Source organism: Haliotis asinina, chromosome 9 (assembly GCF_037392515.1).
Source record: "Haliotis asinina isolate JCU_RB_2024 chromosome 9, JCU_Hal_asi_v2, whole genome shotgun sequence".
Classification (NCBI taxonomy): domain Eukaryota; kingdom Metazoa; phylum Mollusca; class Gastropoda; order Lepetellida; family Haliotidae; genus Haliotis; species Haliotis asinina.
In genome coordinates this window covers 18,624,714-18,649,470 of record NC_090288.1, presented here as the reverse complement: position 1 = coordinate 18,649,470, position 24,757 = coordinate 18,624,714, and the positions used below count along the sequence as shown (strand labels likewise).

At 39.4% G+C, this 24,757-nt stretch overlaps 2 protein-coding genes across 3 annotated transcripts in view; one reads left to right on the top strand and one right to left on the bottom strand.

Moving 5' to 3' along the window:
* Positions 1-356: 356 nt before the first annotated feature.
* Positions 357-24,338, bottom strand: LOC137296797 (large ribosomal subunit protein mL42-like). The gene is made up of 6 exons (XM_067828654.1): positions 24,266-24,338; positions 6,204-6,279; positions 3,910-3,994; positions 2,203-2,235; positions 950-1,071; positions 357-582 (listed from the first exon to the last, which is right to left on the bottom strand). The coding sequence occupies exons 1-6, from the start codon at positions 24,321-24,323 to the stop codon at positions 528-530; spliced, it is 429 nt and encodes a 142-aa protein (XP_067684755.1). The 5' UTR covers positions 24,324-24,338; the 3' UTR covers positions 357-527.
* Positions 24,322-24,757, top strand: part of LOC137296795 (acylamino-acid-releasing enzyme-like) — a 48,785-nt gene continuing 48,349 nt past the window's right edge. The window contains exon 1 of one of the 2 annotated variants that reach the window (XM_067828650.1): positions 24,322-24,461. In XM_067828650.1, the coding sequence (XP_067684751.1) occupies positions 24,447-24,461 (15 nt within the window). In that variant the 5' untranslated portion in view covers positions 24,322-24,446. The remainder of the gene's footprint in view (positions 24,462-24,757) is intronic. The other variant, XM_067828651.1, reaches the window with a different exon arrangement.

The following is a 24,757-nucleotide window of genomic DNA, read 5'->3' as shown; positions in this document are numbered from 1 at the left end:
GTTGTCTCCATTCCATCGATTTCAATCGCAAAACATCGGTAATTTCCGTGCTTCATGCGTGATTCAATGTTATTCAAGGTAAAAACGTACTACCATGAAGCACCAGATGAGTTCGCAATTCCCAGCGGGGTACATTGAAAATAATAGAATAGTGCTTAGCCAATCAGAAAGCGACATTCATGTGTGAGGAAAGATAATGTATGATGTGTTTGTGTATAAGCTGTGCATGTTATATCAGATGCTCCCATTATCAGCACTGGTTAGTGAGCTATCGTATCTTGTAATTGCTGAAAAGCCTAGATTACCTTCAGTTTATCACAGAAGAAGCACTACTAGAGAACAAATCATAACAGAGAAACATGTGTACAGTTTATTTCTACTCATCTGTAAACATCAATACAGTTCTATATTTGCTTCATACAGTATAGCAACAAGACTGCACTGGTTTCTAAGTCTGGCGCAGTCAATCTGAATACTTGATTAAAATACAACACACAGTCACTCTCCACTTCCACAAGTGGAAAAGCCTAAATCCTGTCCCTGTCTTTTGGGGTTCGAACTTTCCTGTACTTCTTCTGTGGCCTGTGAAGATAAAGCAGCAGCATACAGGAATTGAACACAAACCTCCACTCTCGTGCACATTTCTCTTGCATCTAGCAAATGACAACAGCATTGTAAAAGAACTTTTGGGGGAAAATGCTGAAGTAAGCCGAGTCGATACACTTAGATATCTAAAGCCCTTAAGCCCTTTGAGTACAGCACCCATTCTGGCAATCTGGATCAATCAAAATTCAGGAAAAATTAAAATATACCCTAGAGAGTTTTCATATGTAGATAAATATTATGTCTCTTAAAATTGTCTAAATAGCAGGACACTTGAAAATATCAATATGACACTCTTGTTGGGCTCCTGTAAAAACAATTGATGACATGGAAATGTACAACGTACTGTGAATACCACCGGTGTTTAGATGTGAAGAATATGTTGGCAAGCTCCTTGTCAGTTGGACCGTCCTCTCGATGTTTCAGTTTCTCTGACACAAGGTACTGCACCTTAAGCACTGACTCCCCCTATATAGAGGCAACATTGTCAACATCAGTACCTCCAACAAGAAACAACACATGTAACATATAACACCAGATTTCTATCAAGTGTGCTGAAGGATTCAATATTTTAGTGCAAAGAAAACATCCCTAATTTAACCAGTTTGAATTCTTTCTAAGGTTACATTCACAACCTGCTCATAGACATCCATTTACAAAATCATGACATCATGGTCATGATACTGGATTTCGTTAGAAGATGTCTTCCAGCAAATATACCTGCTTGTAGTGATCACCCTTCTGATAACCCAAAGGCATCTGAGATCCCCAATTATTATTTTCAAGTTGTCTCATTATAAGGTTTATGTACATCAATAATGTAGTGTAGTGCACTGTACTATAAGACGTAAAAATCATGTATATAACAGGAACTGTATATTTCTTGTCAAACATCAGTGACCATGAATAAAAAGTATCTCTTGGGGCAACCATTATAAACCTTAATACCTACAGGATGTATATAACAGGAACTGTATATTTCTTGTCAAACATCAGTGACCATGAATAAAAAGTATCTCTTGGGGCAACCATTATAAACCTTAATACCTACAGGATGTGCATTTCTGTAGTGTGTAAAACCTTGATACACTTAAAACAAAAATAAAATATTATTGACATCATTCTCTCTGATTTTCAATTAAGGCAGGGTTTTACAAGTCATGCAAATGTATGTCCAGTACACATAAGTGTAGAGACTGAACCCCCCCAAAATATTCGCTGCATCCAGAGGAACACACAATATTAGTGACTGTATCCACAACACATCCATGACTTTACTAAGTGTTTGGTTGTTTCTTTCAGAGCAGTTTCGTGCAACATATCATTCTTCACCTCTCATGCTCAATGATTCATTCCAAGCCCTAAAGAAATGTGAAAAAATAAACATCTCTTGACCGTTATTTCACAGGACTCTCATATTGTCATAGAGTTACCCTTACAACTAATAACTGGAGGTCTCTAGGACTCCTATGTTTGTGAAGTGAGCTAAAACCCTGTGAAGCGTTGAAAATCATGAAAATTACACATATGACCTAAAATTCTAAACTGTATGTTAACCATGTCAGTCAAACTACACTTTAGCGAAGGAAATGAACTTACCTCTGCTAATTCTTCAATCTTTCGTGGAATAGGCTGAAAGCAGTAGATAGAAACTGACTGATAATCATGATAACACTGAACATTTCCATGACAGAAACCTGAATCATGGACCATTTCCACATTACCAAATTAGATGTCTCACACGTAAATTTGGAAGTCAGTAAACTAAGGACATAACCACAAGTATTTTCATGGTTCTCCTACTCATGACCTAATCCTCTAACCTTTTCATGACACATGAGACTGGGCATATTTGTCTTTGCATTTCAGAAGAATCTAAAAAGAAAAATGATTAGCACAATCTAGAACCTTTTTGCTGTAGCATCCAAAAATGTTCACAAAATCAACTGATAAACATTAAAAAAGCTGCTTTGAGTGGCATTATATAGAAGTTGGACAGTAATTTATGGACAAGCTTTATAGATGAACAATTTCTTTATTCAGATAATGCACCATTTCAATACAGATTCTTGTATCGTTTTCAAACTGGTATGACAACTATACTAGCTTGACAACGATATAAGAATCTGTATTGAACTATCTCATCATCTGTGTAAAGAAATTGCTCATCCACAAAGTTTGTCCATATGATATAACAAGAGTCATCAGAAGATGACATATCCCCCCGGCCCCCAGATATTTGAAAGGACAAATCATCTGACAGTTACTTGATGACTTTTTAGACTACGTATCCATTTATGGAAATCATGAAAAATATAAATGCCATATATATGTAAACAGCAAGAGGAACCACTTCAAGATCTGTCTCATATGTCTGCCAAGATCTGTTGAAAGATATGACATAGTTTTTTGAGTTGTGCTCCAGAAACGAAGCCCATCTCTCCATTTTGAGACTAAGTCCAAATTGTTTCAATGGAAACCAGGAAAAATGAAAATACCCAAACTTTGTAAATAGCAAAAGGCACTACTTTGTGGTCTGCCAAGTTTTGCTGAAAGATATTAAATAGTTTTTGAGTTGTCGAAAACGAAGCCCATCCCTCCATTTTGAGACTAAGTCCGAATCATTTCCATGGAAACTGGGAAAATGGTAAATCACAAAAATCTGTATATAGCAAAAGGCACCACTTTAGGGTCTCCCCCACATATGTACCAAGTTTTGCAGAAAAATACTGAACGTTTTTGAGTTGTTCTCCGGAAATGAAGCCCACCCCACCAATAGACTAACACTAAAAAGTTCCATGGAAAAACTGTATATAGCAAAAGGCACAACCATAGGACCAGATTATTATATGTATCAAGTTTGGTCTGAAAATATTGAACGGTTTTTGAACTATGCGACGACAGATGCGACGACGACTATATCCCCCCCTGCATTACATGCTGGGGGGATAAAAACTGAGTCACATTACAACATTGTTTGTATGAATTCAATAATCCAGTAAATAAGTAAGTCTGGACCAGACAATCCAGTGATCTACAGCATAAGCATCGATCTACGCATTGGAATATGATGATATGTCTCAAGAAAGTCAGCAAACCTGACCACCCAATCTTGCTAGTTGCCTCTTACAAGCATTGGTTGCTGATGATCAATTCTAATCCAGATCTTCAAAGGTCATGAGAGTCATAACACAGACCCCATTGATGCTATACTTCAATTGCTACGAATGGATGACAAAACAGTGAATGTAGCCAGTATCTGACCCTCATCTACAAGCACCCTTTTGTGTTACCGGTATGTCTTACCTTTGTGTGTTGGTATGGGAACTCCACTGCCGGGTGCCAGCACAGTACAGTGCTGCCATCTGGGGACAGGCACACTTGGGGGTTTCTTGAAGGAAACAAGATTCAGCATCAGACGTGAAAATAAAGCATTTAGACAATTTCTTTATCCATTACATTCAAACAAAAGCATTTCAATGCTCTACTTAATAATCTTCTGGCAGTATGAAAATTAAACTGCTATAAATATTTCATATACAGTTGTTAATGAGTTACTCACGGCTTTGTAACAGTCTGTACTCTGTAACGTATAACAAGCAAACTGTAATGCAACTGAGTTTTGTAACGGCAAAATGATCATGCAAGTGAAGCATTTTGCTATGTTGCTTAACTCATTTGCATAACAGACTGCCTGTCTATATATCATGCAGAATTCTCCAGTCAGAAAATACATCAATCAAATATTTCCCCATGTAGGTTTACATTAAGGTAACTGTAAAACATTCTAGGTTCAGTTAGAACATCAGTAGTTGTCTACACGTTGAATAAATAACTTGTGTTTTTCATTCACACATTTACATCTTTGGTATTGTTGGGATAATGGAGGTTATTGCTAATGACTATTTTATCGCAGTGAGAAGTCAAGTGACAGTAACGATGGCACTGAACAATTCTGTGTTTCAATGAGGAATATAAGTAATGGTGTTACTCTTTATATTAGTTAACAGGTGTAAATTAAAAAGAATAAGACAAGTTCCAATGTCTTATCCAATCAAGTTTTCTGTAATAATATCTGTCAAATTGTGATTGAATATTCGGAAAGATGATGGGAGCACTGTATTCGTTACATTTCCAGGTACTCAATTCTGATTTGGGTATGTACATGCAGGTACTCAGTTCCAATTTTTCCTACCTGCCCCACCCCAACCTGCTGCCATCTTAATGTACAAAGGATACAACATAATGATGGTTTCAGTCCCATTAGTGAGTTTTCATTAATATCGCTTTGAACAGTATTACATTTTTCTCAGTGAGTGAGTATGGATAAACACCACTTTAAGCAATATTCCTGGAATACCATGGCAGGAGGTGCGAGAAATGGCATCACACAGTGTACCCATATGAGGAATAATCAAATTCTCTAACTACTAGGCTACTCAACAGCTATTCTAGTTATATCTATATCATTGTGGGACGAAAGGACAAGTGATGCAGTTCTCAGATGTTTACCACTTCAAAAGGCAAGGATATGCTACTGACAAACCTACTAACATCAACTACTACAATTTGACAATTTGAACCCATGCTCACAGGAACAATAAACATCATTAGCATTAGCTGCATCAGTTACAGAAACATGCCCAGTGCAGTGAAACTGTGGCACCAGATGTCCAGTGGCTGTAGATATTCACAAGCAGGTTATAAGCACTTCAGCATCAATGACATCAACAGAAAATCTTTTTGTTTAAAACAACACTGATTAGAAGCACTTCCAGTTTGATAAAGTATATACTATCCGTTGGTGAAATGTAACAGAATCCAATGGAAATCAGCATATGCTACTTTTCTTTCAGGACTACTTACATAATAAACCAAACAGTACAGACATAAGACACATATTCATTTTATTGAAAATAACAAGCATATTTTATGAACAACATTTAGTGTGAAACATGTATGTCTCTTATATTATGATCTGAGCTCTAACCTGACAATTCCTAAAGATGCACAAAATTTCATTGGCCTCCAATAAATTCGTCTGAATGTTTGACCTCTAAAGAAAAATTTGACCTTTAGTGTCATTGATGATAATTTCAAGAGCTATGTTTTTTGCAAACTTTGATCTTGACATTGTATCACACTGGGTGAGTGAGTGAGTGAGTTTAGTTTTACGTCGCACTTTGCAATATTCCAGCTATATGGCGACGGTCTGTAAATAATCGAGTCTGGACCAGACGATCCAGTGATCAACAACATGAGCATCGATCTGCGCAATGGGGAACCGATGACATGTGTCAACCAAGTCAGCTAGTCTGACCACCCGATCCCCTTAGTCGCCTCTTACGACAAGCATAGTCACCTTCTATGGCAAGCATGGGTTGCTGAAGGCCTATTCTACCCCGGGACCTTCACGGGTCGTATCACACTGGGACATACAAGTTATTTACAATACATGACATGACATTATATAACATTCCCAACACCACCTGGTTTCAAAACATATTATCTCTGAGAGAAATGTTTTCTTACACATTCACAATATTTGCAGATGTCCTAAGGGTGACACATACCAACCGCAATCCAGTGTATGGGCTTACCTGTCATCGTTGTTCTGATTGCAGCATAGTTTTGATGTGCTGACAGCCCTCCGGTATGTCATACATGCTGGAGTGGCTAGTATAAATAAATAGTTTGTAAGTATGTCTTGCAATTAGTATTTCATGTTGGTGCATTTCATGAATAATAAGTAGAGATTTATCTCTGATTCTAAAAAAGCATATCTTGAACAAATAAATTTAAAAAAAGGGTATTTTGTGCAAAAAGTCACTTTTAAGTTGACACTTTCTTATATCAATTGGTATGCATAATTTTAGACATTTTAACAGTGTATTTTGTGACTGCAATAAATGTCATGATGCACAACCAAACACCAAGGCTGCCCACATTTCATTGGTCATGTAATGAGAGATGTGTAAGCCTCTATAACTACATGCCATAAACTAAGTCATTACAATGGCAACATTCCTGAGTGGTGAAAAGGACCTGGAGTACTTATCCTCATATTAGAATTTTTGGACACTTATGAAACATTTGTTGTCTTCTTGCTAATCACTGAACAACTGTAAAACATCTCTCTAACTTGTAAAAGATAATACCAATTCATTTAAATATGTATTGACAATATCTGTGTAACAAGTTATTGCATGAAGTCTGAAAATATATGATTATGATCATGTTGATGTCAAAACCAAATAGTCAGACAATATTGCTTGTACCTGTGTTCATAACTACCACCACAGTCAAACTCACAACTAGCCTCACCCTAATGATTGAAAAGAGGAACATAACCTTAAAGATAGTGGATTGTATCTGAAAATAGAGTGGACAAAATCCTACTGGTTGGAAAAAGCTGCTTACTGGGGAAGTCTAACCTTGTTATAGATTTGGGGACATTAACCTAGAGCCAATACAGTCCACTTTGACAGATTTATTAGCGCTGTGTGAAGGATGGAAAACAAGGATACAGGTTGAGCTAAGCTGAGAATTACCACCATGTAGAACAACAGTAATGTACATAATAATCTGAATCATTGCTGCAATTACCCATCCTTGTAGTCATTGTACTATTGGTTTGGTGGCACCTGAATCATTCATTCTGTTCTCTCATCACCTGAACTGTAGAAAATCTCACATAAAATACACCTATTTCTTAAGACATAGCCAATTTTCAATTGATGTACTACACATGAATGATGACAAATAACATGTTTATACCACCAAATGTGGGTTACCTCAAGGGAGAGGAAAGTACCCTGAAAGCACTTATGGGTCAAAACTGTTTTGAGGATACCAGTGGAACTTCATAGTGTTATGGTTGTACACATGTACAATTGCTTCAACTTTAGCATGAACTGGTTGTACCTGGCCGTGCCCTACAACATGCCCTAAAAATTCAACTTGTGCCTTTCCGAATTCACACTTGGCAAGATACACAGTTAACTTTGCCTCAGACAGTCTTTGAAGAAAGCATGAGTCTTTTTCAGATGGTCATCCCACTCCATGTCATAATCGATGACATCGTCCATGTAAGCCTCGACACGATCAAGGCCTGATGTAACATTGTTGACAAGTCTCTGGAACGTCGCTGGAGCGTTCTTCAGACCAAACGGCATCACCTTGTAGCGAATGCCGATATTTTCTTTGCACGGACTGTAAGTGGAATCTGCCAGAAGCCTTTCTGTAAATCAAACTTACTTATATATTTAGCTTGACCAATGCAATTGTCCACTCTTGGAATAGAATACAAGACAGTTCGTTAGAGCGCATTGACAGCTTTCATGTCAGCACAGCAGCGCCAACCACCTCCACTCTTCGGCACAAGAACACATAATGAACTCCATGGACTGTCACTGAGTTCAATGTCATTGTCCAGCATGTATTTCACCTCTTTCAGCAGAAATTAATGCTTCGCTGGATTCATCCGATAAGGGTGTTGTTTTACAGGCACAGCATCACCTACATCTATATCATGGTTAACAACATCAGTTCGACCAGGCACATCAGGAAATAAGTGAGAGAACTCATGAATCAAATCTGACATTTGAACTTTCTGCTCCGGCTTTTAAATGTGATAGTTTCTCATCAAGGTGAGCTAACACATCAGAATTTCTCAACTTTGGTGAAACATTATCACTAAGATCATCAAACTTCACATTGCTAACAACAAATGTTGACAACATTTTCACAATCGTCTTTAGTACAATCAATAACTGGGGAGAGTGTGGCAATACAATTGACATGTTTGATGTCATTTCTTAATCATGTTGACATGACACAATCTCTTTCTCAGTCTGTGTCGCTAACCTTTTTGTCAACAACATATGAACCTTGATATCTTGCTCTAAATGGCTGACCAGGAATGGGAAGCAAAAGTAACACTTTCTCACCACAAGTAAAATTTCTCTCTTTTGACTTTCTGTCATAGTTAGCTTCATGTTTTCTTTTGAAACTTTCAAAAACTTGATCAAAGACTGGACAATCCTATGAAGCAGAAGTGCTTCAGGAAATCTGGTAGAAGCACACACAATAGTGAGTAAATACTGATTGCCAGACTTAGTCTTAGGTAGTGGACCAACACAATCAATAATAACTCTACTGAAAGGTTCCTCGAAAACCAGTATTGGTTTTAAGGGATTGGAAGGAATTTTCTGATTTGGTTTTCCAACAATTTGTCATGCACGACAGGACTTACAAAATTCAGCTACATCTTGTCTCAAACTGGGCCAAAAGAAATGTGCCAAAATTCTCTCGTAAGTTTTGTTTACACCCAAATGACCTGCCATGGGACTTTCATGTGCCAATGAAAGCACATGTTTTCGAAATAATTTCGGTACCACAATTTGATGGTACAATTTCCATTCAGTCTCCGCAGGAACATCCGGCGACCTATATTTCCTCATCAGAACACCATCCTTGTAGTAATAACAAACTGGAACCTTGCTAACCTCCTCAAAAGAAACAGCCTTACTAGCCAACTTCTACTTCAACAACCTCACCCTGTGAACTAATAAGCTGCTCTCTGGAAAGAATGTGTTCGCCATCTGACAAACTATCTGACTTATCAAGAAGTCCTGCAGAGTTACTATTCTTTGAAGATAAGTCATCTGTCTCCACCTCACACAAAGAATGATCCATGAATGTACCTGACAAATCATAAATGGTAACATTCTGCAAGGAAGTCTTTGAAGAAATGCCTTTTGACATTGAACGAGTCACTGCACAAGAAGGAAAAATACCCGGAAATTCATCCTCCAACTTTTTTGTACTAACTGAACTCTCCGGCAATACAGTGACAATAGGATCAGCGCTAACTTTGGCCCCCATAAGATCATTACTGATCAACAAATTGACACCCGGAATTGGGGGAGAGTCAAGAACACCAACTTTCACCTCACCTGAAATCAGATCTGAAGTCAAATTCACAAAATGGAGAGGAGCAGAGGAATTGCCACCTATACCCTGAAGCAAAACATCTGAGTTAGCTGAAGACTCATCAGAAAAAGGCAAAATATCCTTCAAAATCAGAGACTGAGGAGCTTCAGTATCCCTCAAAATAACAGGCCGTGGGGTAGAATTATCTTCCAGAAGTGACACAGAACCCTTATAAACCCTGCATGTCTTGAAGTCTTAACTGGGGAAAAGCCCTTATGGCCAGAAAAACTTTGTATTACCATGAGACCTAAAAGAACTCTTGTGAGTCAAACAATAATCATCTGCCAACATTGCTGCCTTTTGTAAGTCATCAACCTTTTGGTCATCCAAAGAAGTCTTAAGGTCAGTATGAACACTCTGCTTAAAATCTTCCATCAACACTTACTGTCTCAAACCTTCAAAATCTGTGACTTCCTTAGACCCACACCACCTATCAAACAATGTTTCCTTTTCTCTAGCAAACTCTACAAAAGTCTCACTGTCCCTTTAGTGAGCATTTCTGAATTTCCGACGATAAGCCTCAGGCACTAACTCATAAGCTTTCAAAAGTGTACTCTTGACAAGATCATAATCTGAGCTTTGTTGTACTGACAAGGCTGAATAAGCAACAGCATAGTCCATGACTCCCTAGGCCACTTGAGATTTTCTGCAACTTTCTCAAAATGTAGAAAATATTTGTCTACTTCTTTCTCAAAGGGGGTACAAGGGGGTACAAGCCTAGCACGCTTTGCAATGTCAAAAAAGGAAGAATCTGAGGTCTGAGAAGGGTTTTCATTTTTTTCAGAGCAATTTCTGAGTCAACTTGTAATTTCTTCAATTCTAATTCCTTTCTATTTCTGTCTCTTTCTATTTCTTTTTCTATTTCCTTCTCCATCTCAAACTTTTTCCTTTCTTTTTCCGTCCTTTTCAATTCTCCTTGTTTTCTATTTTCTGCTTTTTGAATTTGTAATTGAATTTCAAGTTTCTTTAATTCCGATTGGTCTGAACATTCCTCTGGCACCATTTCCAAAACATCATCTTCAAAAATTCCCTCATCAATATAATGATTCAACACAATTTTCAAAATCAGAAATTTCCTCATTGCAGGTTTGGCATCAAGTTTGACATGTGAAGAAATTTACAGTGACAAACAATGTAAGAAATCCCCTGTGAACCAGCAAAACAGAACAAAGACAAGTAAAAAGTACCGGTACTGTAAATCATGAAATTAATGCGTCATGAATTTAATGCGGGTGCAAAGGTCTTGTCTAAAATGCGTCATGAAATTAATGTGAGCTCAGGACGGTGTGTTGATCAGAAAATGCGACACCCTTATTCTTTGATGTACATTTTCTTTTCATTTCTTATTACCACACACTAGTGACCTGAATTGAGCTTGTTAAGCATTGAATGGAATGGAGCTGACAATGTTTTGACTACGCTGCCATGTTTGATCACGTGATTGCTTGCTACTACTTATTATTGTTATTATTGTTACATTATTATTGTTGTCTTATGACAACAATAATAATGTAAATGTGGATTTATGCATAAGTGTAATGAAGCCTCTCCATGCCAAATGGATGGAGGCCGCGATTTCAAAGGTGAGCAAAGATCGCGAAATGATCCTGCGTGGCTGGAAAATGTCTGGTCTGGCTGATGTGCTTCAATGACTTTGAACAATTGACAATGATTGTAACCAGTGATAATGACATGTGACTTGCGCTACCTGTAATGAGGAAGTGACCTGTATTGTCAGGTGCAGTGTGCTTCTGCTTTCTGACAAAATTTGCCGATGAATAATTTCAATGGGTATTGAGTAGTGTCAGTGAAATGAGTGCACGATTGTCAATTAATGTTATACAAGATGTCTGAATTGTTGTTTTATTCTGTATTGATTTGATGAATGCTAACCTGAAGAAAATAAAGACAAGAAGAGATTTCTGTTTTCTGACATTTATTAAGTTCTCAAAAGTACACCCCCAGACGTACAGACACATTTTTCGCATTAATAAAATGCTCGCATTAATTTCATGATTTACAGTATTCAGATACTATTATTTAGCAACGAGAGAGCAAGTTATATAAAGTCACAAGTCAATTTCACAATACAGATTTCAAATACAATACAAATCTGACAAAATCTAAGGCAATGGGTCACAAAATATATAGTACAGCAAAGTCACCAAAGTCTTAGTGCGAGAGAGAAACAATCGTGCAGAATGTAACACATTGAGCGGTCTGATATCTATAATAATAATAATATTAGTAATAATATACTTATAATGCACATTTTTCCAGGTGTTATACATGCTCAAAGCGCAGACGCTAATGGAGGAAAGGAAAGCTACAGAGAAAAGGCAGTTTTGAAGAGAAGGGTTTTTAGTTGGGACTTGAAATTGGAGAGTTCATTACAATCCCACAGATGTTGAGGCAGTTGATTCCAGGCTGTTGATGCTGCATATGAAAAGGATCTTTTACCGTAGGTGGCTGTACTGACTGATGGGAGCACGAGAAGATTCTTGCCCTGGGAGCGGAGTGTTCGAGAAGGTTGATGAACGGTCAGTGAAGCAGCAAGATATGAAGGAGCAGATCGAGAGAGGCATTGAAATGTTAAGCATAGAAGTTTATACTGTATCCTGTGCTGGATCGGCAACCAGTGGAGGGATTGGAGGAGAGGCTTAACGTCGGCGTATTCTCTGGATTTCATGACAATGTGAGTAGCTGCATTTCGAATGCGCTGAAGTTTGTCTATTTGGGTTTGGGTTGCACCAACAAGTAAGGAGTTGCAATAGGACCAGGATTTTAGTTGATTCAGTGGTGATGCAGGAATGTGACCGATGTTGCGGAGTTGACCAAAACAGCCTCAGACAATGTGTAAGACATGGTTGTCAAGTGATAGAGTCCAGGATAATGCCCCGGGCTTTAACTGTCTCTGAGACTGCAATGGATGCATTGTCAAATTCAAGTTACTATCACATATTGCTCGCCTCTTTACAGGTCCAAGGATGATACACACCGTCTTTGAGCTATTGAGTTTCAGCTTGTTGTCATGCATCCAAGCCATTGTTTCTTCACAGCAAACAGAAAGTTCAGTTAGAGCAGAGCTGGCCAGAGTGGAGGTTGGATTGAAGAGATTATATAACTGCGAGTCATCTGCATAATGGTGGCGATAGACATGATGTCTATTAATGACACTTCCCAGCCCTTTTACATAAAGAGTAAAAAGTACTGGGCCTAGGACGGACCCTTGCGGCACAGATCAGATAGATGAGTGCAAACTGCTCGCATCACAATCTTGGAGAGACAGCTGAGGTTTGATATCAGACGGTAGTTACTTAATGTGTCTTGATCTAAGTCAGGCTTTTTGAAAAGTGGCTTTACAAGTGCTTCCTTGAGAGCAGATGGAACTTGTCCGGACGAAAGACTTGCGTTGATGATGCGTGTGAGAACCGGCAGGAGGATACCAATGTATTCAAGAGGAATGGATGTAGGTACAGGGTCTAAGTCACATGTGGTAGGGTTTGATTTTCTGACAAGTTATAGAACCTCCTCCTCACTAAACTCATCAAAACTCAGACATTGTGGAGACTCAGATTTGGCAGAGCCTGATTCATTTGATTCGGGAAGAACTCCAAGCTTAGGGATCCCCGGGCTTCAGTCAATCATGTCTGCGCTGATTTTGGCAATCTTCTGCGTGAAGAAACTTTGAAATTCACTGGGGAGAGATCCTTTGGACTCAGAATCTGGTAATGGAGAGTTTGAGACTTTTCCAAGGAGCCGTGACATTAGCCTGTGTAGAGATTTTGGGTCGCTCACAGATTCTCGAATCTTATCATTCAGTGAGGCATGTTTAGCTTGTTGTATCAGAAGTGTCACTTTGTTGCGTGCAGCACAAAAGATCTGTCTGTGCACCTCTAGGTGGGAGCGCCTCTCTGCTCTCTCAGCATGGCGTCGAGATTGCTTGCTTCTGGTGTAACTGACCAGGGTGTGGCTGGGCGATCTGTTACAAGCTTTACTTTCAGAGGAGCATATTTATTCAAGAGTTCCGGATTGTCGGAGCCATGTCTCTGTTAACAAAAGTATGTCAACATCCTGATCTATGACAAGATCATAAATCAGATCACATTTATTGCAGCAAAACCGGACATTCAGCAGAGCTATCTTCAGTTTAGAATTCCCCACTTTACAAGTGAGAGTGTTTGTCTTGCAAATACTTTGAGTGATAGTGCAAGTTGCTTTTTGATGACGCTTTCCTCCCTTTGTTCCTCTCCTGAAAGGATGTCTACGTTGATTGACAGATAATTGAGTTAGTGAGGGAATTAACAAGCCCACATCAGCACACAGAGATAGATTGGGCTTTTGTTGGATGTCAATCAGGTACTCCCTGGCATGGGTAATCCTGTCAACTTTGCCCATGTTGCAGCTTGTCCACTGGGTTAACCAAAAATAGCAGCTTGTTTTTCCATTGCTACACAGTGAGAACTCACATTTGAAAATGTCCAATGTTTGTGTAAAAATAGTCAGCAAAGTCACTGTTTTCACAAGAACTAAAGACATCATAATTACAGATTAAGAATGTTGACATTAACTGAAACTCCACTGCTGAATTTGAGCATCCTGCAATGGGAATAAACCAAAGAAATCAGCAAAACAAGAGAGAGCAGAAACTGTGTGTGTGCTGCCTGTCAAGTGTTACAGAGATGAAGCATTGGCAAAGCAGAATGATAAACTCCAGCGAATGAATGTGAATGTGTGTCCCCAACAACACAGCAACTAGCCTTTATATATATATTCAGTCATTTCCCAAAAGTTCAGGCACATACGACCATCGCCAACACCGTAGAATGCTCTAGCAATGTCTCCCAGAAGTCAAATAATAAAAAGCCAAGGGCAGTTAATTACTGGAAAACCTGCTGCGAGAATCCTAAAAATGTGGATCATCTATTATACGAAATGTGACCCATCATAATTATTATTCAAAACACTAAACATTGTGACCCAATAATAATTACTACTTAATTAACAACAAAATATACAGAAAATACACACTCGTAACAATAGTTACATAAGAAATACATATAAGCTTTTGCTGTGTATTTGGGTAAATAGGTATAGATTTTTTACCTAAGAAAAATTTCAGATATTTTAATCAAAGGAAAAGTCATTGTTATTTGTTTAAGGATTCAAATAAATCAAATGTGTTTTTATTATCATAGATAATAGACCAGGGGCGTAGTTACCAAACATTACACATGATTTTTGCCATGCGAAAGTTGGGCCAACCCTCAATACTATCTAAATATTAAGCTTTGCAATCTGTTAGAATTATACCAAACAAATACTTTATTCCAATCAAAGAAGAAATACAGGCGTTATTTTGAAATAACAGCATGTGAAGGGCATCCACCTTTCACACAGTTTAGGGTGAAGAAATTCTGCCAATGTGGACATGTCTCCATGTCCGCCTTGGTCAAGGTAGCAGGTGCTGACCAACTTGCAGCTTGGTTTTGTACTAAAACCATTGACCGTTAGACCATTGATTTCTCTGCATCAGTGCCCGTATTATTTTCAGTGAAAATTGTCAAAAAAATACAGACTTATATTTAATTAGCAATTTCTAAACTCCATGTGATGAAAATTCTCAAAAAAGGTTTTGAAAAGAAAGAGTTCCTTCAGTTCCCCCATAATCTTTCTTCCTCAGCAGAACAGAGGCAATACTAAGTGGTTCAACCCTTTATATTGTACTTAATATTGGGGCTTTTAGATATTTTTGTGAGTCCTCCAGTAATTGTTGTGTTAGGTTTTGTTAATAATTCTACTATAAATCAATACATCAATACATCATCAGTGATTCTGATAAACTTCAGGTATAACCAACACCTCACAGGATCGAAAAGGTGCTCGTAATGTATCAGTGCCATTGGCCCAAAGCAAGCTGAATTCGACACTCTGGTGATTTCGATGATTGCATTGCTAGTGCTATATCAAGGAAGTGTGTGTCCGATCAGAGTGCACAAACAGTTTCATTGGTAGACGTTTTATTGACAATTAAAATCCAGATGTGAAGTTATGTAAAGAGCAAATAAACAGCAATATTATTTACCCGAGATCATTAATACCACTTCAGATGCAAAATAAATTGCCTGCATAATAAAAGACAGCAAGCGAAATTCAGCCAAATCAGTCGTCTGCTAGTGACAGGTTATGTATGAAACAGGAAGCAACATGATGAAAACACTCTCTTGCAGTGCGGAGGCAAAAGTGTGGCTCATTGTCGAAAACCTACAAAATACCTGGATGTGGCAAGCAGTTACAGTTTTGCCAATACTGTGTCATCAACGCTATTTTTGTAGGAAACACGATATTTTTGTGTGAAATAGATGAAAATACCTTTACCACTCATGGTTAGCAAAATCAGAACTTGGGACTAGAGCACTTTACGGGCGCATTTTTTCCAATTTTTCGCTGTGCTGGCGGGGCTCGAACGCTCTCAGCAGGGGTCTTGGGATTCCAGACGGGTGCTAATTAGTCTAATTAGCAGGCACACTACCTCGGGACCACCGGTGAGATCAGTTAGTTAGTGCTCGTTTATCGGGTCATTATCACACTAGCTCTACGCAGTAAATGAAAACAAACTACCCATTCATCAAAGCGAGAAGCCACACCTAGCCATTGTTTTCAAGATGTCGACTGGCTGACTACCCACGGGGTCATAGGTGACTTCGCAGGAGCCCACAATGGATGGATATACTTGCACCTAAGGTAAGCCGACCCTCACCTTTAGTCACTAACCCTAAGGATCTAGAAGGGGTGCCCAAGGGCTAAGGATCGAGAAGGGGGGTGCCCAAGGGCTAAGGATCGAGAAGGGGCTGCCCAAGGGCTTAGGATCTAGAAGGGGGTGCCCAAGGGCTAAGGATCTAGAAGGGGGTGCCCAAGGGCTAAGGATCTAGAAGGGGGTGCCCAAGGGCTTAGGATCTAGAAGGGGGGTGCCCAAGGGCTAAGGATCTAGAAGGGGGTGCCCAAGGGCTAAGGATACAGCAGCACGATACAGTGAGACAGATCAGTAGCGCCACAGAGCGCTCTCACTGTAGCACGCTTATTAGCCAGCGCTCAGCAGTCCCCAGGGAGCACGCCTGGTAAACTGCACTCTAGACCAAAACTTTATATGATATTAAAGATGAAAATTATGTTTTTGCCTCGTCGAAAACCCCGAGATATACTGAAGGTGTCTTGTGAGTATGGCACTTTACCGGGCGCAGTTTTTCACATTATAGGGCTGTCCCCTATTCTCGTGGGTTTCCTATTCTCGCGTTAAATGCATTTTCTGCCGAGATCGCCAATGCGTGATACTTAGTGGTTGTTTATATCATTGACTGGTAACTAGGAAGTGACCGAAGTCTGTGAATTATCAAAATTTTGCAATGTAACAAATAATCGTGAGTTGTAACCAGCTTGGAAAAATCGCAACTTTTCCCCGCCATTGCCGATAAGATTCCCCTTCCTTACACCTAATAACGTTACTCTCTTGTTATGCCGCGAGAATTTGAGATGCCTCGAAAATTCAGCGGCGGATGACCATGTTTATCATCGAGCTCATGTGCGATAATACACCTGATGGATCAAACAGTTGATAGATGCAGATGTTAGAGTGAGGATCTCTTCATTTAAAAACAACAAGCATACACAGGAAAAGAACTGTTTGTATTATTTTTTCAGTCGATACAGTGTGTAGGGCAGTTCCGGATCACTAACGAAAAACCAACTGCATGCGCCTCTGCAAAAATATATCTGAAGCACCTAAGGGCAGTTTCTGACTGAGCAATGTTTCATGTTACTTACACCAAAATATGAAATTAATTTGGTCCTGATTGACTTTAGCAATATCGCAAAAGAAACGCTCCGCTGTTACGGCAGTTCCGAATCATTTCAGGGTATTCTGGATCATGTGACATAACGAGGCAGTGTTCGGTTATTGGTGCTTGTTTGGGGCAACAGGAGTCTGTGTCAGACAGTAATTAAATAGATGCGTTAACAATATTCATAATGTTTGATAAACGAATAATTAACAAACACTGCAATACAGGACAAATTGGTGGTTAACAGTAAGGCTAACTGTTGACACTGTTGGGCACTGTTGGGCACTGTTGGGCAGTGTCAACAGTTAGCCTTACTGTTCAGTTCAGCTCAACCTGATGAGGGGGCTAGGATAAGCCCTGAAACGTCATGAAAATAAACCCAAGAAATTGCTATCCATAAAATTTGTCCTGTATTACTATGCCAACTTCTAAATGCCTTTGAAGAATCACAACAAACATTGCAGTTGATAACAGCATCCACTTGGTAGATGTTTTAACACTTGCTGCTCAAAACAACATACTCCAGAATCATGATTCCAGGTACCAGTGTGGGCTGAAAATATTTTCTTGGGGTTAATACATAAGTGGTTAATGGTACTGATCTCTTGAGTATTGATACATAGTATTTTGTCGTGACTTTTACATGCAACTTTAACTTGTAAAGTACAACTATTGAGGCAAAATGACCCATTTTTTCAGAACCTTTAACGCTCTATTCAGTCAGGAGCTTTTTAACATCACATCATCAAGATCAGTTACTGATTGTAAAGCTAACGAGCATAATCTATCAATACCAGCCTATTTGAACTCTATATGGGTGTGTATCTTCTTGTGTCTAAAAATAAAACAAACTATAGCTTGAGTCTACTTCAGCCTCATTGCTTCCGCCTCTGGCATAAGTAACACAGTATTTTTGGTTGTCATAAAAGGTCACTTTCAGTTGCTGTGGTTAATAACGTAATGACATAGTCTGACCGTGCCTCCTTCTTTCTCCGCCGGTGCAGCAGGCCAGTGGAGAAAAATGTGGAACAGGTTCTCCAGCTGGCTCAGCAAACACACTGCCACCTACATAAAGAGTTTGCCTGAATGACCCTGCAAGACTGCTTGGCACTTGTAGCGAGTCATACCTTACTAAAATGCATCAAGCTATTAAAAAAAAAAAGAATAATATGACTTGAAAAAAACAAACAAACAAATTTCAACCCCGAAGCATTGTCAAATTGGTTATTTCCAATATTCATAACCTTTTACCTGCCAGACAGTTTTGGCGAAATGAAGACCAAAACGTTTTATGTATCTACTCTGTGCAAAGAACATCTAAGACAGACCCTTGTGTGAGTATATATTTTAAATAAAGGCAACCGAAGTAAGATCGTGAATCTAATTACTTTATTTCAACAGTAATTAACATTTTTCGGCAGTTGGCAGTCTTGAGGTTATCCCTATTTTCTGGTGATCCGGAATTGACTTAAAGGGGCACTGATGCGGAGCAATTTCCGTGGACTGGTGTAAACTTTTGTTATTGTTTTTCTCCCGTGCGTACCCGGATGATATCCCAGAATTCGTGACTGGTTCGTGACCTCTGCTGCGCATTCCGTAAGCGCAATTGATAGTTTAATTATAGACAGATCAACTTAGGTGAAGTCACTTTTACTTCATAACAAATGTATTATGAAAACGAATGAAACACTTTGAAGGTTAATCATCTGCCAGTGGTAGAAATGGTAAAAAACTATTAGGACGGAAAAATAACGAAGCCAATCTACGTCTCTATATTTTGTCTCATAACCCTAACTGGTTTATTGTCATATTTGTATGATTCCGAAAATTAATAAAAGAACACACGATCTGCTTATACTCATAGTAAATTTCATAACAGCAACATTTATACATTGTATAAATTGCCAATGTGGATCCTATTTCACACACATACGCGATCTAGTGTGTGTTTTCTGTCATACAGATTCTGCTGAATGCTACAACAAATAAATTAAAACAAAATACAAATAATGAATGTAAAACAGACTAACTTTATAGCAACAATGTCAGGCTACTACCTTGTTCAGGAATGTATCCATCAATATCCACGTAAAAGAAATCGTATTCCATTCATCTGCAGCTGGTAAATAGTCCTGCTCTGTGTCGCGTGTCTTACAACTGTCTCATTTGCGAAAAAGTAACACATCGTTTCACGTCTTTCGTTGGTGAAAACCAGATAAACCTCTCATTGGTGTCACAGGATAGCACACCTGGCAACTAATTGTATGATGTCCGCTATTCTAAGTAATTTAGTTAACCAATAATGAGCAATCAATCAATCAACGCAAGGGTGGTTAATTCTTTGAAGGGAGGATGTTGTTTTTGCACTCACTCTTTACGACAGGGTGTAGTCATCTACACACTCTGCCTTTTGACAAATCCGCTAGAAGATAAATTAATCAATCAGTGTGTTATCGGTTAATCCTTTGATCGATGTTTGTTTTTGTAACTCAGCTGATAAACCCTCTTGCATCACTTACATGCACATATTACATAACATACAATACATTTGCCATTACAGACCTTAATTTATAATGTTGAGTATTTACTCCAGACAGGAGAAATGCCAAATGGGAACCTTTGTTGAGTAACCGAAGTGGTGTTACTACTAATTATACCTGTTATAAATTCATTAATTGACCATCCAGAGAATGATGACAAATAACACGTGTAGGTTTACACCATCAAACGCGAGTTACAGCAAGGAAGATGTAATCTCTGTGTCGCATGCAGCCTGAAAACACTTATGGGCCGAAACTGTTTTAAGGATACCAACGGAATTTCGTTACATAAGGAATACACACAGGCATTTGCTGTGTACTTGGGTAAATAGGTGAAATAAGGGGTTTTTTACGTAAGAAAATTTTCATATTTCTCTACCAAAGGCAAAGTCATCGTTTTTTGTTTACGAATTCAAATAAATCAACCGTGTGTTTTTATTATCGTGAATAATAAACCATTGTAGCTACCATAGCTACCAAAATTTACGTATGATATTTGCTATCAGAGCTGAACCAACACTCAAAATTACCTATATATATATAAAGCTTTGCAATCTTTCGTACTGAAACAAATGGCTTGCTACATGCCTGTAGACATCATATTTTTATGTAACATGATTAAATATCGAGGTTAAAAACACAGAAATAGGATCAAATTGGATCAGTAACTATACCATCCAAGCATCCGAAAAGAACTACACTGCTGGGATATTTGGTTACGATCAGACAAGGAATACCATGGATATTTTTAAACAAATAGCATATGATGGGCATCCGGCCTCCTGACTGTTTAGGTGAAGAAATTCTGCTAATATGGACAGGAGCCCAGTTCTTTTGTCCGTCATGGTCGAAGGAGCGGGCGCTGACCAATTTGCGGTTTGGTTTCGTAATTCGACCGTTGGCGAGAAACATTATTCGCTCCGCATCAGTGCCCCTTTAAACATGTGGTTCCATAAATTGCTCATTTCTCCAAAAATATGGCAGATGTTGAGAAGATTTTTGTTGCTTTTTACAGGTGAAAAGTATATGCAATGGAGTGTTAACGTGAAGCAACTTGATTCTAGTCTTATTTGAGACGGGCCATTCCGAATGAGTTACCTTTTCCTGACGTGCCAATGACAAATTACGCGATGATAGGTATCCTCGTTACAGGGCGCGCAAGTAAACTTCTGGTTCAGATCAAGTAAAACAAAATATGGTAAGAGTTCCGCCCGTACCCCCCCCTCCCAAAACATTAACTTACGAACTGTCACTCAAATTAATCACTAGTTATACCATCAATAATGTGTGTAAGGCATGAAAAACAATATATGACTTGCAATAACTGACGTTCCCGTATTCAGCCTCGGGAATCAAATGGGTGTCCACATCTGTTGAGGTCAGCGTAACAACATCGCCATATGTAAGCTATTTTCCATACAACTTATGAATACTGAAGAAAAGTACAACGTACCTCTACTGGCCTCCCCAGTAAATGGAGCCAGTGTCCTCTGCAATGTTTCTCGGCACTACAGCGATACATATACTCGGCTACATGTAGGGCAAAGTAGTGTCGCCGAGTGTGTGTTGTCGGTAGTTGCCTTTTGATGCACCACCACCGGTTTTCGATCAGGTTTGTACAGACAACGTTATTGGGATTTGGCACTAAATACAAATAATCTTTTCGTGAAATGGCGGATTATTTGCAAATCATTCGCGCGCATATACTATACTGCATGCACTTAACTTAAAAGTTCTCTAAATGGTTGACTGTACTACTTGTATAACCCAGGTCAGTCAGTCCGTTGTAAGCCTTCCACCAGTCCGTAATAATATCACTACCCCCCCCACTTTCCAACAGATAACATCAAGTCATGTCCGTCGGTCGCGCGTCTCTACAGGAACAAGAAAGAAATGCCTAGTCTCCCTACAATTACCACCCAAAACCATCTGACCCTCTACCATCCTACTTCTATGATACTTACGTTTCCCAAACTTATTTCCGTCAATTTCCACCGTCAAGCCAACCCCCTCGATTCTGTCCAAACCATTCATTTCAACCATCGCAGAGCACACCTCTCTACAAAACATGAAATAGTCCGATATGTGTTTCTCTTGAGGTTTCTAGGACTTTCCCATCACCATCACAATCAATACTTGTTTCTCTGATTGTGTCTGCATGTGACATTTTATGAGCAAAGCAGTAGGTGAGCAAAACGGTTTTTATCAGTGACAAATTCGAGGCAGAGAACCACATACCCCTCCGTGTTGGACCTTGATTTTGGTTACTTGTTTAACATACTTTGCGGTTACACCAGAAACGATAGTCGGGAACCTTACCCTTGCGATTAACTGTATAAGTGCGAGTTAGTACATGCTGACAGTTAGGACAAGTTGCTTAGGCTGCTAACACCTCGTACCGCTGGCAAAAAGAAACAGTGTTCTCGGTGCTACCTACATGTGAAAGTAGACAGAAAAGATTCGTGGGAGGGGTGTGTGCAGCATTGTCCAGAACGTGTAGGAACCCAATGTGCTGGGGAGACGTTACGAAGGGGTGTGGGGTGACACACTGCATTGACAAGTGAAGGTATGGGAGAGCGTGGAGGTGAGACAGACTGGAAGGGGTCTGCAGGATTTACACTGCACTTACGGGGGCGGCTCGTTTCAGATGGTTTAGCGAACGGGACTTTTTAATAATGCGTTTAGGGCGTGCTTGAAGGAGACTGCGTACTCGGATTTGCAGGAGATACGGGAGCAGTGTTCGTACTATTGCTGCTGGTGTTAATATTTCGAGTAAGTAAAAAAGATACATCTGTGCTGGACACTGAACAATTACTGGGCTGACTGTCACTCGTTCGTCGCTCAGTTGATGGGTCACTGATGCTTGATGAACCCGATGAGTCCTCGTTCAAGTCGTCAATCGCTCTCTGACCTGGGTCGATGTCACCATCCGATAACGGAGGAAAGAAATACAACAGTGGATCTGGTGAAGAAGAGGGCTCACGATCTCGTACTACGTTGGGGGGAATATCTAAACTAGAGTATGACGACATGGCTTCTAATTTTTATCTTTCTCTTACACCGGGAATGTGTACCACGCCCAGCTTGGGTCTCGCATGGGAATGACAACAATGTGTATATTTTACTCAAAAAGCATTAAATCATGGGACGTCATTACATACAAGCAACTCGTAACAAAATCATCATATGCACGGGAAAAGCACAACAGGTGGGGTCTAGATCTCATTCGAATTTCGCACTTACCAACAGCGTATGACATCATAATTCCTTTACTACAATTAGTTCTTAAGCCACTATTACCTCCATATGTCAACACGGTAACGGAAAAAAAAGTTCATAGGGAACGGGGTTCGATCACATGAACTCGCCATCCTCATGTCATAGTGTGTATCCACTGTACCTCGGAGCCACCGAGACTTCTGAAATGCACTCGTCAATTAATACAATACAACCCATGCGGAAGCCTAAAAACTAGCGTCTAAATACAATAAGTTCCGCTCTGTCGGTCACCAATCTCAGTAGCACTGAGGTAAGACGGAGGACTCTCGACCAGACGACCCGGGTTCGGTTCCCAGAAGCGACTTCGTTTCTTTCAGACTTGGTTAGAGTCTTAGTAAAGTTAGATTAGTTAGTTATGTAGTTCACTTGAATGCTTATACCACTAACATTAGACGTATGAAAATAGTATGATAATTCACAGGAAGGTGCCGGTGATGAGAAGAGACGGGCGGAGCAAAGACAGGTGAAGAAACACGGACACAAAGTAGAAGGACAAGAAGGCGATTTATTTTTTATCACCGCCCCTCCCCCCCACTTTTTGAATATTACCCCCAAACTTCTAAACCCCCATTAAACGCTTTAACCCCCCAAAAATTTATACCAGCGCCCTTTTTGAAATATTGCATCGGGGAATAAATCCCCCGGGCTGCATTTCTTACTGAAAACAGAGGGGGTACGGGCGGAACTCTTTCCCAAAATATACCACCTTAAAGAGCAATGTCTCGGCTTTAAAATGAGAGATTGGGTGAAGAAATCCATCGAGATTTACAGTTTCTAGGGGTTAATGTACGTGGCAGTGATCCGGAATAGCCGTGATCCGGAATAGCCTTACCCACGTTATCCGTAAGTACCGCGAGAATAGGAGACACCAAAATAACTAGCGCTTCCAGAAGATCGGAAAGGGTACCAGACCCTAACCCCACACCCCAAACCTAAGGATCGTAAAGGGTGGAGGTGCTGTGTCTTACTATATTTTCCACTTTCATGTAAATTCTTGTGACACTGTCTTACCATTTGTGCATTTGCGAACTAACAACTGACAAAACACACTTCTCATGGGCGCCGCCATCTTTAATTGAAAATGAGGCATCTAAAAATATCCTTGCAGGGCTCCAAGGCATCACTTGTAAAGAAGTTCTCCATTCAAATGGACTGACGGTGTTTAGAGTACAGGTACAGCTCCAGTTCTGAAATGGTTTTGGGAAAGGTACCTTATGACTTATTAACGAGATTTTAAAGACAGCATTTTTTCAGGACACCTGATCTCTTAGCCGTTATAATGTTACTGATATCAACTTTTTATCGTTAATTGTCTGCCTGTATCTGTGACTCTTGGCAAGATAAAGCAATGTTCATTTGAGAACTTTGAACTCGAACTTTCATACATCGTCACTGATACCATTCGGCATTTGATCATGCATATTTGAATAATCATAATAGCCTGTTTTTAGTTGTGCATCGTGCTTAATCAGCAATAAACGTTTTCCCAGCATCACTAATGTT

What these genes read in the sequence shown, in the direction of transcription:
- LOC137296797 (XM_067828654.1), bottom strand. Translation starts at nt 24,323, where the DNA reads ATGGCGGCGCCCATGAGAAGTGTGTTTTGTCAGTTGTTAGTTCGCAAA. An exon ending in TCCCATACCAACACACAAAG is followed by an intron (nt 2,236 to 3,909) that starts GTAAGACATACC and finishes TACTGCTTTCAG; the next exon opens with CCTATTCCACGAAAGATTGA. An exon ending in AGATTGAAGAATTAGCAGAG is followed by an intron (nt 1,072 to 2,202) that starts GTAAGTTCATTT and finishes GCCTCTATATAG; the next exon opens with GGGGAGTCAGTGCTTAAGGT.